This window comes from Talpa occidentalis, unplaced genomic scaffold (genome assembly GCF_014898055.3).
Source record: "Talpa occidentalis isolate TD23 unplaced genomic scaffold, MPIMG_talOcc4v2.1 talOcc4.9, whole genome shotgun sequence".
Lineage (NCBI taxonomy): Eukaryota > Metazoa > Chordata > Mammalia > Eulipotyphla > Talpidae > Talpa > Talpa occidentalis.
In genome coordinates, this window is record NW_023605305.1 from 13,112,531 (window position 1) to 13,125,326 (window position 12,796).

Below are 12,796 nucleotides of genomic sequence, written 5' to 3' on the forward strand. Positions count from 1 at the left end.
AAACAGACAAGGTCACACCTGGCTCTGGTGCCCAAGGGCTTCTGGTCAGGTCTCAGCCCTGGAGCAGTCTTCGGATCTCTGGATGACCGTGTGCTCGCCTCTCTCCTCCACTGTGCTCCTTTCGGGGTGATCTCAGCGGCCCCTGGCCTCAAGACCCTCTCTAGACCTACCCATCATGGCTCCTGCACAGCTGTTCCCTCACATCTCCACTAAGCTGCATCAGCACCCATGTCACAGCCACCTATGTCTCCCCTGTTCTTGCCCATAGCAGTAAATCAACTACCGCCTACTCAGTTGCTGCAATCCAGAGACCCAAGAATCACCTGTTATCCTGACACTTCTGCATTCAACCCTGCAGAAAGTTAAGTCACCTCCGTAGCAGGTAAATTTTCTCTGGGCAGTTCCTTTCTCTCTAGTTCCACTGCCATAATCCAGGCCCTAGCCCATGCCCCTCTCACCTACACCCCTTCAGGAGCCTCCTTGCCAGCCACCTTGCTTCCACTCTTGCCCCTTGAAATCTGGGCTCAAGTTAAAAATGGCTTCAAATAAAACTCAAGTTCCGCCTAAGGCTGAGAAGGCCCTTTGTGATCTGGTCCCTGTCCCTCTTTCTACCCCTCCCTTGCCTGCCCCCACACCTCACACACAGCCTCTCTGGCCACACTGGTCAAGCTCACTCTTCAGCACACCAAGGAGGGCATTACCAGATAGTGGTGAGAAGGTGATTTCCTACAGGGTATGGAATGGGATGCTGGAATTCCCCCACCAATACTTCCTGATGCCCAGAATCCCGTCATTTGAGTCATTCCTCAAATCTCAACCAAGCATTGCTTTGGTTTGCGCTGGTATTTCAGAGCGACCAACCTTCAACAGCTGTGTAACCAAGTCACCGGAGGTGTGAACTCAAACCCCAGGCTCCCTATTTTGACTCCTGTGCCTCCGGCTGCATTTAGGCTTAAATGCGGACGCCTGGAGGGGACGCCTGTTCAAATGCTCCCATGACAGACAAGGGCAAGCGACCTAGTGTATATGAGCTTCTGTTTGAGCCTCCATCTAAAACGAGATACACCTATCTCGCAGGTTGCTGAGAGGACTGAATGATAAGAGCAGGTGAAGAACAGCTGGTCTGCAGAACCCCCGCGCTGGGTCTGAGTGCTGCCTTGTCAACAAGAACCCCATTCACCCGGGGCTGACACTCAAGTGGCCCTGGGGGTACTCAAGTTGTTACCCCTACGTAGAGATGAGGAAACTGAGGCTCAAAGAAGATGAAATTTAAATTCACATTTTTTAATTGAAAAAAAGTCAGGTATTTATTTGGCACAGTGCAGAGATGGAGGGGTGGCGTGTAGAGGGACAAGAGGCTCAGACGCCAGCTCCGCCCCTCGCCTGTAGGGCCCCAGCACCTCAGTTTTCTCATAAGGGAAGACACGGCCACCACTGAGTTGCTGGGAGCAGTAGCTGCAACAGCACAGGGGACAGGCCAGGCTCCGGGCTGGACCTTGCTCTCCCTTCCCGTTTATCGCGTCCAGAAGCGAAGTGCTCTTTGTACCGTGTCTCCACAGCACTCTGGCCGGCACTCATTTTCCTAACGCCAAAGCTGCACATAGCACATGCCCAGTTCTCACGAATGTTTTCAAATATCACATCTGTGATGTGGCATCTCCTGAAACCTACCCACTAACCATGAGGGAGATTTATGTGCCTCCATTTTAGAGACGTGGGAAAAAGGCTCTGAGGGGTTAAAGTGACTTGCTCGGTCACCGAGTCACAGGGGGTGAGGCGTGGACCTGGGACTCCCCACTTCAACTCCACTGCCTTCAGCTGCATGTAGGTTTACCTCAGATGCTCAAAGCCTGGAGAGGATCCTCCCGGAGGGGATGTCAGAGACCACTCTTGTTCAAGCCCCTTCCATGACAGATGAGGGCAGCTAGGGCACCAGCTGCTTGCTATTGCATCCTCTGGTGAAGCCAAAGCGAGGGCCAGAATTCAGACCTCAAGGCTGAGTGGCCTCCTCTTGGGGGGCATGGGCCCCCGGTGTTCAGATCTCAAAATGATCCTGCTTTAGGCTAGAACCCGGAGTGTGTGTGAGTACATGTGAGCACGGGCACAGCTTCCCTAAAACTTCCTCGGGCTCCCTTCAGCAGGGACAGCTCAGACCGCAGGCAAAGGTAGAGGGGCAGCCATGGCACAAAGCAGACAGAGCGGGCTCCTGGGCCACCGCGCTGCTCCGTAAGTACTGTCTCAGCTCCTTTTAGGGCCTCAGGTTCTTGAACTGTAAATCTGAGGTAAAAACCTTGCCCTGCTTACAGTGGCGGGCCTCCCAATCCTGCCCAAGGTCTCAGAGGGCAACTGAAGTGAAAGTGGTTCTACTTTGGAGAGCTGTGGCACACTGATAGTGAAGTGTGAAGGTAGAGTGCAGGAGGGGAGGGCAGGGTGGGGCACGGGTCTGGAGAGGGAGATAAGCACTGGGAGGTGCCCAGAAGGACAGGTGGCGGGTACAGAAAAAAGTACTGGTGCCAGGAGAGAACACCAGGGAAGACGGGAGGCTGGGTGCTTGCCCAAGCTCTGCCACCAACTTTCTGAGTGACCACAGGAAAGTCATTTGCCCTCTCCGGGCATCAATTAATTCATATGTAAAACGAAGGACTGAGTTAGATCAGGAGTCAGTCAGCCTCTGTAAAGGGTTAGGAAGTACTTGAGGCTTTGCTGGACACTGTAGTCTCTGTCACACAGTCATCTTATTTTTCTTCTTACAACTCTTTAAAAATATGAAAACCCTTCTTGGCTTGGGGACAATTAAAGAATAAACACAACAACAAAAAAACAGGCTAGATTTGATCTGCAGGCAATAGTTTTGTCAGCCCTCAAGTTAAAGAAATGGAATCCAGCCCATCCTCTCCCATCAGACCTGTTCTAGCTCTGTGTTTATCTAAACCCTAGGGTTCTACTTGAGGTAATTCTGCTGCTAGGAGAACAAAAAGTAGATTATGGCCTATATGGTTTGAAGGCTCCCGACAGTCTGTCCTGATGTGGGATCCCAGCAAAGGGCAGAAACTGTCCTGGGGGATGGGCCTTCATAGGCTCCTAGTTCCCCTCCTTCCAGACTCTCACCCGCCCTGGGAGACTCGCCTGCCTCTGCTCCCCTGTGGTCGCCTCCCACTCTTCCTGCCTGGCACAGCGGGCTTTCAGCTGGGCCACACACCTTCACGCTGGAGGGAGCCCCTCCCGCCAGGATGGAGCCCAAAGGTCAAGCCCCACTATACTGTCTCCCAGTTGGGCAACTTTGGGCAAGTCACGCGACCTCTCCGCCTCAGTTTACTGATCTCTAACTAGGAATTAAAAACCTACCTTAACTGCTATGAAGAGTAATGAACAAACGGATGAACCTAGTACACAGCTGTGGTTCAAAACACCAATAATTATGATCTCCCAAGGATGTATTGAGCCTCCCTCAGAAAACCTGTGATTTCCATTTACTTTGGGCTTTTTGAGCCAGGAGCTTTGCTGCCAGTAGTTGTCATACACTAGAGGCTGTGGCAGTCAAGGTGGTAATAAAAGCTAAGTTATTGCCAGGCTCTGTTCTAAGTACTTCACCTGAATTAATGCATTTAATTCCCACAACAGCCAAGTAAATACTATTGATTACCCTGCCCAAGCCAGAGATAGGGAAACTGAGGCAGAGGTACAGTAAACCGTCCAAGGTCATACAGCCGGTAAGTAAATGGAAGAGCTGGGATTCAAATGTAGTCTCCCTCTGCAGCACCAGCCACCCTAGGAAGACCAAAGAGGTATGAAGGGTGAAGTGCAATGCACACTTGTGGGGCAGAACTACAGGAACCCCCTGCTGCTGCATAGAAAGTAGGTACCCAACAAATGTTGATGTGCAGGAGGAAACGCTCCCCACCACCCATCCCTCTGGACAGAGGGCCCTACCTGGGGATGCCATGGGTTCCGGGATGCCAGGGTTGGTGCTGCTGCTGCTGGCCTGGGCGGAGTCGGTGCTGGGGCCGAGGGTGGAGGTAGAGGGGAGGGGATCCTTGGCAGGACTGTCTGGCTCTTGCACCTCCTCTGGGCACAGGTAAACTTCGATGGGCCCCTGGGTGCTCTTCAGGTATATCTGCAGGTTCTCCTGGAGGAGGAAGAGAAGCTGGGTCATGGCTCTGGGCAGTTGGACACTTACTGTACCTGGACAGACACGTGGTCCCCACCATCTCTTCGAGCACACTCAGCTCCTGAGCTGGGTTTGGAGGCCGGCCCCACCTGGCCCATGGTGGGCATCGCAGGCTCTGCCCTCTGACCCCCAGATCTTCTTTTAGGGAAAACACTTTGATTTTCACTTGGGAAATCACTCCTCTCCCATGCTTAGGTCATGCTGAAGCAGCACAGCCAGCGTCCATCCCCGCTCCCAGAGCGAGCCTGGGGTACAGGCTGGGACGTCAGAGGGACAGTGAAGGTTCATGGAGGCATGCGACTCAGATGTATCTGACCAGTGTTGGGCCCATGACTTGTGGGAAATGGAAGCTCCCTGTCCACAGGGGTGGTGAGCCGGTATCCTCAAGGCTATCTTTGCCACCACAGGGGAGGCCCCAGACAGGAATGGAGTTAGCACAGAGGAAGCAAGAGTGAGAGATGGGGAGCGGAGGCAGATCTGAAGTCATAGTGGGAGCCCGCATCCAGTCTAGCTGCTCTCCAAATCTGCCCCAGGGCCTGTCATTTAAAGTTGCTTGGACTTTCTATTACTTGTCACCAAGGGTCCTGGCCCAAGGGCTTCCCATCCCTTTCTTCCCTACCACATACCTGCAGCCTGAGCCACCACGGCTACAGAATTCAGATCTCCACACCCATGCTCCTGCGGTGCCCTCGCCTGTCCCTACTCCCCCGGGCCAAAGTCCTAATCCATTCTTTAGGACCCAGTGTGACCACCACCGACTGTGGAATCTTCCACCTGTGCGTCCTTTCTCCAGGCCCTCCAAGCACACCTGCAGTCCATAAGTGACAGCGACATTGCTTGCTTGGTTCGGAGCTCCTCTAAGGTGGGAGGGAAAGCATGGTTTATCTGGAAGGATTATTGTGAGCACTAACGGTGCTGTGTGTGCACGTGTACAGGAATGGATGAGCCCATGGAACACAGAAAGAAACAGATTTTCTCGGTCTAGACCTGATGCCTTTCCCTTTCCAGCTTCCCATATTCCTGCCCATCTTAGAGATCACCAGCTGATCAAGGGCCCCAGAATGGACCAGGAGGCTTGGGCTGGGCAGTACCAGGACAGAGCCTGCAGAGCTGCCCCAGCTCCTCCTAAGCCTGTTGTCCCCCCAACTCTCCCCTCTCACCTCAGTCCTGTCAGGCACTTCCAGTCTTGTCTGCGGCGGAGCCTTGACAGCGATCACCGTCTGGTCCTTAAAGTTGCCGATAGCACGGAGGTCCTGGTAAGTCACGTAGGCCAGTGTAGGGGCAGGCGAGTCAAGGGAAGTGACTGCTTGGAATTCAAGTGCCCAGCATGCCAGGCAGGGACCTGAGCCACCTATCTAGAACCTCTGGATGTCTCTTTCTCACGCCTCAAACAGCTCAGAAATAACAACTGTTCCCTGTTTTCAACATCAGATGATAACTTGAATCCCTTTAGAAAGTGAATGAGGATATAAATCATTTTTAAAATGCTGCATTATATCAGCTTTTTATATGAAAGCTTCATCCCTCCAACTGGATCATTAGCTCTGGGAAGGCAGGAAGACATGTCTCTTGTTTATATGTCTTACGACACTTAGCATTCTTCCAAATGCCAGGTCAAATCCAAAAACTTACTAGGTTAAACCATTTGGGGAAAATGCAGGAAAAGCCCGAGCCAGGTCTTTAGAGAAATGAAAAAGCAAAAAAGTCATTGTTATTGCCATTGATTGACACCAAGCCTGCCTGCCTCTCACCTCTTCCATCTCTGCCACCTGAGACAGCAAGACCAGTCAGTCCTTCCTCAGCCTACTCAACAAAGACCTTTATGATGCGCCGTGTCCACTCAATGAACAGTAAATAGAAATATGTCATCATCAACTTGTATGTTGTCAGTGAGGCTTGCTATTAATAGAGCAGGCTATTAGTAGCTAAGTTTTTGGAGAAGCAGAAGTTACACTCGGATTTTTGGCTGTGTGGGGGGTGAGGGCTTAGTGCCCCCAACTCCTGGGTTGTTCAAGGGTGACCTAAACTTGTCTTATTTTTATTTTTTTAAAACATTTTATTTCCTTATTTTTGCTTAGAAGAGCTGGGGTATAGGCCTACCAAACAGAGTGGGGAGCAGAAGAGGCAGATCTACTGAAATACACTGCTGAGGGGAGCAGTGGGCGAGACAGGAGAGGTCTGCTTCGCCTTGTGGGTCAGCACCCTGGCTGGGGATTGAACTCAGGCCATCACAGTGATAGTCCTGAGACTTAATCCCTAGGCCATCAGGGAGGCCCTGAACTTGTCTTTCTTTTCTAATGAGAAAGTAACTTCAACAGACTCATGAAGAGGAAGGAAGAAACAGATGTGCTGGCCAGTCATGTAGGGAGGCACTGTATCAACTCTGGGTGGACATGAGCATTCAGCACCCTTACCCGTTCTCCCAACCAAAGAGGATATTTCTTGTTGGTCTTGTCCTCAGTCAGATGCTTGAAGTTCAGAGAGCAGCTCTGAATGAGCTGGTCCAGGGCCTGCTCCCTGCTCATCAGCTCCTTCAGTTCCTGCGCCAGCTGCTGCTGCTTCCCAGGCCGAGTGGGGTCTTCAAATATTCCCCTGCCCCTGAGGACATAGCAACCCCCACCTGTGTCAGAGTCAGTCACATCCAGGGACCCGACCCCCAGGGCTGCTTTGCAGAGCTGCAAGGTGACATGGGTAAAACTCTAGGAGGTCATTCACATGGTTGGTGCTGGGGGCTCTCAACTCTGTCCATCCTATGCCTCCAACTTCCCCGAAATGGCAGGGAGCTGCAGTGATCTCAGTCCTGATGGTCCCACCTGGGGTCTCTTAGGGCTCATGCCAGGGGTTGTACATCTGTTCTCTGAGACCTTGCAGAGGGAGGAAAGGAGCCGGGGGTGCTCATATCCCAGAGCTGGAAGGAGTCTGGGTTACTATCTCTCAGCGACAGTCCTAAACTAGAAGAGAGGAATCTAGGATCCCTGACTCAAAAGAATCTGGGGTCCTCATAAACTTTTACAAGTCCAAGAAATCATTTTCCACCTGTCCTCACCCTGTTCACTCAATATCACTCCAGTGTGTGCACCTGCTACCCGCCCCCCAATACAATAACTTTGTCCCCGGTGTGGAAACCCCTTGGATGCTGCTCTCAGCCCCACTTCTGACATTCACACCAACTGGATATTGCCCCTGGCCCTGTCCACAGCACAAGCACCCACTGGTGCCCTCAGCGCCAGTCTAGCACTCACACCCACTGGATGTTGTTCTTGGCCTTCTTGCGGATGAGCTGGATGCCCTCCAGGACATTGGTGATGTCATAGATACGTCGCTTCTGCACATCCAGCACTTCAGCTGCCCAGTTCAGGTCCAGGACCCCATCCTTGGACTCACTCAGGAGGTAAATGAACTTCTTGGTGAGCAGCCCCAGCGATGTGTCATACCGAGTCTTCTCTCCAGGGGACTTGGGGGCTGAGGAGGAAAGGGAGCCAGTCTCCTCTCAGAGAGGGCCAGCTGGGGGACTGTCCCCCTGACCTGGACCCATTATGTACCACCCTTTCTGAGAGCACCCACTTTCCAGTTTACAGAGCACTGTGGGGGACAATACCACCATTGTCCTAACAGGGAACCTGCTACCTATAGAGGGAAAGTGACTTGCTTCAGGTCTCGGTCAGGGGCAGTGTCAGGGCTGGAAACCAAGTGTCCTAACTCCTGGTTCAGAGGCCTTCCCACCACAACTCCGGGCAGGCATAGCCACCGCTACCACAATGATACTTAGTGGAGGTCACTGTCCTAAACACTTTCCATATATAACGAATTTAATCCTTATAATACCCTATGAGGTTGCTGTACAGCCACCTCCATTTTTTGGATGAGAATACTGAGGCACAGACAGGTTAAGTAACTTGCTCAGCACACTCAGAAAATGGCAAAGTGAGCATTTAAATCCAGGCAGTCTGGCTCCAGAGTCTTCCTTCTAAACCATTACCCTATCCTGCCAGTTATGTCAGGAATTTGGAAGTGGTGTAAGAAAGAAATGACAAGCTTGGATTTGAGAACATGTTTATAGACTTGCCTTTCTTTCCACATAGAGTCCAATGATTATCTGAGGGGAATCAGTCCAATAATATCAAATGGGGCAGGTTTATGAAAAACATCTTTCTTAATGAGGTTGATGTTACAAGACCACATCTCAGCTGCATCTTAAACCACAAGAGGACTTTTGCAATCAAGTGACTTGCAAATCATAGAGCAAGTTAGTTCTGGAAACTGAATTTTAGTGGGCCTCAGATTCCTCTAAAACAGGACTTTAGAACCTCCTAATGTATGGATGGCAAATGTTTGGCACAAAGACTACTTTGCAAGTTTTGTATCCATGGCAGACATTACTAGTTGATCACTGCACTTAGGATCCTTCAACAAAGAGCTCTTGGCAACTTCTACCAATCAATGGAAGAAGAACGTTTCTTGCTATTCTTGATGAGGTAGTGCCTTGTTTTATAGATGAGACAACTAAAGTTCAAAAAGAGGGGTGACGAGTCAAGTCAGGGCAGAATCCTGTCCTTCAGGCAGCCCCCATCACATGCCTTTTCCATTAGGTCTCTGACCCTCCAATTAGCATTCCTCCCTAACATATAGTTCCTGCTCTCTCCAGAATATTAACTAGCAATATCAAGAGGCAGAAATTCCCTCCAACTTAGCTTTAGAAAGGCACCACCTGGGCAGTGTCTGATGTGACACAGTCTAAGCCTCACTTCCCTTTCAATCACTGCTTTAGATCTGTCTCCATGCAGGAAAAAGGCCGTGGTTAGCCCGTTCCGCTCTGAGCTGAATTCTCCCAGTTAGAATAATAGACCAGATCAAACTCAAAATAAAATGGTAAGCTCCCAAATAAAACGTTAGCCATCACATTTAGACTAGGGAAAGCAGCGTGTGGTGTGGTTAAGTAGTGCTAGACACAGGTATCTGGGTTCTAACCCTGACTCCCCTTACTAGCTGTGTGACCTTCAGCAAGTCACTCAAGTTCTGAGTTTCAAGTTGCCTCATGGGTAAAAAGGGATAATCTACCTACCTGGCAGGATTGAGTGAGAAGCCACAGGAAACTGTTTTGTAAACCGGAAAGTGTGCTAGATTGGTCAGGGCTGCTGCACTCTGCCCCCCACCCCCCACCGAGTCTTCTGAGTCCGTCTGGAGATGCCCCATCAGCATGGCTTACTTTTGGGGCTAGGGAGGCCATCAACTCTAGTGCACTTCCCCTTGGGAGTACGGAATTCAGGGATTGTAGGTCTCCCGATGCCGTCCAGGTCCAACTTCCTTTTGGCCTTGGAGAGAGAGGGAAGACAAGGGCAGCGTTTGAGAATTAATTCTCCTGTAGCCTCTCCTTGACCTGGAGCCAAAACACTTGAGGCCACTAGCAGCCACCTACTGGGCCTCAGTTTATCACCTGTCCTGGTGAAGCACCGCTGTACTTGGTAAGGAAATATCAATGACCTGAAAATAAAGCTATCAAAGGCAGGAAGCGCTGTTTCCTGATGTGCCCACAACACACCCCTCTGAGGTCCAGGCACTTGAGACCTTACCAATGTGGCTCAGAGTGCGGGGTTCCCAATAACAGGCTCCAAGGTCACTTTTTCTCTCATCCAACCCAGAAGATGATGCAGGGAGGAAGGAGTGGGTGGGGCCTAAACCACATTAGGCTGGGGGAGCTCCCCCAACCCCCCCCAGAAGCAGCTGGCCAAGTCAGACTGGATCCCCATCATAGCCCCACAGCTGGCCCTTATCAGGGTGGGGCCGGGCATCCGCCCAGGCCCAGGGGACTTCCTGGCTCGGTGCCACACCCCAGGGAGGTGCCTACATCGGGAAGCAGTGCAAACACCCCCACCCCCATATTTGGGCTGCAACTCAAGGGCCCTAGGACCTCCTGAATAGACTCCATTTGCCATTCTTTCTTTGCTGAGAGGGGCAGACAATGAATCCCTCCCCTATGTCTTAAGGACAAGCAGCTGAGGTCCCCCTGCCCCCCCTTCTTGTTCCCGCCAAGCTTGGGAAACACCTGCTGGGGAAATCAAACCACAGACCCATCTGCTCCTCTCCACCCCTCCTCCTCCAGGCCCCAATTAGACTCCGAAGCTGCACTGGCCTGGAAAGGGCCTCTGTCCTGGCGAGTGCTGGGAAAGGGCAGGGCAAGGGCACTGGGGCACTGGGGTACAGGTCAGAGTCCTGGGCTCCCACCGCCCATCTCCTTCAAGGGCTCACCATGACTGAGGGAAATGCAGTTACCTCCTTTGTGAAATGGGGCAGAAAATACCTACTCATGAGGCTGTCGTAAGGATCCAGTGAGAATACTCCTGTAAGTGCTCAAACTGTGGCCCAGCACACAGTAGGTGTTCAGGAAATTCAGAGACCTTCCTCAAAATCCAATTTCACTCTCTTCCTTGATGCATCCTCCTGGGGCCCACTGAACCCAATTCCTTTCTCTCCCCCTCCAACTGGCCTCCCAGATACTCCTACCCCCGTTGGGACAGAGAGGCCTATTTTAACTTTCAGTGGTGAGGTCATGCTTGGCGGGGCTGACACTTCTAACTGCTGCTGAGCACAGCTGGGCTGACAGGTGTGGGAGGTGGTGACAGCTCTTCCTGCTGTCAGCTCCCCCCACTTTTGCCTCCTCCAGGAAGCTTTCCTGGATTGATTTGAAGAGCACTGCTCCTTGATTTGAGGAGTGTGGATGTGATGCTTCTCTCATTCACCCTTACACAGAACAAAACATGATCCAAACACCTCCCTGTTCCTTCCTCTTGATCTCACTGGAATATTCCTTTTCTAAGCTCCCAGCTGGTGATATGATAGATTCTAGGGCAGATGACCTGTACTAGCCCCGTCTTGTCTTTAGAAGATCCCAGCTTTCACTGAGCCTTTCCACCTTTGCCTTGGGCCAAACTCCAACATTCATCACCTCACTGAACCTACCCACCACAGGTCCCCATTTTACAGCTAAAGTTAACGAGACTTGGTGAGCAAGACCTTTATCAATCCCGATCAAATCTTCCATCCTAGGGTCCTCCACCCACCTCTCAGAAGGAAGCCCCAGGACAGGGAAAAGGGAAGATCAGGTTGAGTTCTGTCTGAGGTGGGGTGGGGCAACCCAGTCTCCCCAACCCCACCCAGCCACCTCCCCCACCTGACAGGAGCGGGCCCCTGCTGCGTTCACAACAGGAAGAACCTCCTGCAGAGTGGATAAGGCAGGGAGAACCCTAACAGCACCCTTGCTGGGCATAGCATGTGCTCACCAGCTTATACCACCAGAATTGCCATTTCTCTTGGCAGACTCAGAGACTTTAAGCCATATGCCCGGGGTCACAGAGAATGAAACCACAGTCTGAGTTTAGAGGTATGTCTATCCTCCAAAGTCATATACCAGGCAGCCTCAGCCCCATCCCCACATACCCTCCCAGAATGCTGCAATTTCTGCCCAGGTCTAGCTATGTCCACTGCCCCATCACCTTAATACACGCACACATACACGCACACTCTGCCCACTTCCTTCTCTTGCTCTCCCTCACCCTTATCCTGTACTCTCAAGGTCCCTAAGTTGCAAAGTATCTCCCTGCCTCCAAGAACACCTCCCTGGGCCCTGCGGGCACTGTCCAGAGAGAAGCCAGCCATGGAGGGGGCTGAGTCTGCAGAATCCAAGTGGAAGAAGACATATTCAAGAGGATGACAAGCCAGGAGAGGCTGAGCACAGGCCTCCCTGCTCCACCCCACTCCCATCTAGGCCCCCCTTCTTAGCTGGGGGAGCCCAGCAAGTGTGTGGACCTCTTGAGCTCCACCAGTAAGATGTAAATAATGTACCCCACTTCTGCTGGAGATCCAGTCAGAGAGCTCGAGGCGCCTGGCCCAGGTGCCAGTGCCTGTGCTGGGAGATGCTAACACCACCCCCCAGCATGGGAACATTCAGGGTGAGCTGAAAAGGCACAGAGCAAAGGTCTGGAACCACACCCAGCTTGTCTCTAACCTGGACCTCCCGAGGCAGCCTCTCTGGCTGTTTCCTAAAGGCCTGGTTAGGATTCCCAGCCACCCTAGGGAAGAAGAGCAAAGCTCCTTCCTCAGGTCAAATGAGTAGGGCAGAGCCCACCTGACACCCGGGCAGTGAGGTGAGGAAACTAGGGCTCCGAGGAGAAGTGACTTGCCAAGGTCATACAGGGAGGGTAGCAGGTGTCTCCTGGCCCTCAAACCTAAGTTAGATGCATGGAGCAGGGAGGAACAGTGTAAGGAGGGGAGAGTCTCACTTTCAGATCCAGCTCTGCTGCCCAGGAGCCAGGGCCTCTGAGCCTACATTTCCTCATCTGACCCGCCTTGCTGGGATGTTTGTTAAAATATTCATATTCTTTCTTGGTTCTCAGAGGAAATTTGGACAAACCACAAGAAAAGGAGAACTGTCCAGAACCCCCCACCCTTGACAGGTTCCTGCGAGGGATGAAACAGAATCACCCAACATGCCTGGCAAGCGGAGGGACTCCACAAAGTAGCCTTCCAAGTCTTCTCCAGAGGGTGGTGGAAAGAGCACTAGGGGACCTGGGTTCTGGCCCTTGCTCTGCCACTGGACTCGGTCGCCACTCCTGGGCTGTGCCTGAAAGCCCT

At 52.0% G+C, this 12,796-nt stretch overlaps 1 protein-coding gene across 6 annotated transcripts in view; it reads right to left on the reverse strand.

The window, feature by feature from the left end:
• Window positions 1-12,796, reverse strand: part of E2F2 (E2F transcription factor 2) — a 33,007-nt gene that overhangs the window by 18,010 nt on the left and 2,201 nt on the right. For 4 of the 6 annotated variants that reach the window (XM_054691702.1, XM_054691701.1, XM_054691700.1 and 1 more), the window contains exons 2-6: window positions 9,375-9,480; window positions 7,411-7,630; window positions 6,607-6,766; window positions 5,329-5,442; window positions 3,931-4,126 (exon numbers count right to left, since the gene is read on the reverse strand). In XM_054691702.1, the coding sequence (XP_054547677.1) occupies window positions 3,931-4,126; window positions 5,329-5,442; window positions 6,607-6,766; window positions 7,411-7,630; window positions 9,375-9,480 (796 nt within the window). The other 2 variants (XM_054691697.1, XM_054691699.1) reach the window with 2 other exon arrangements.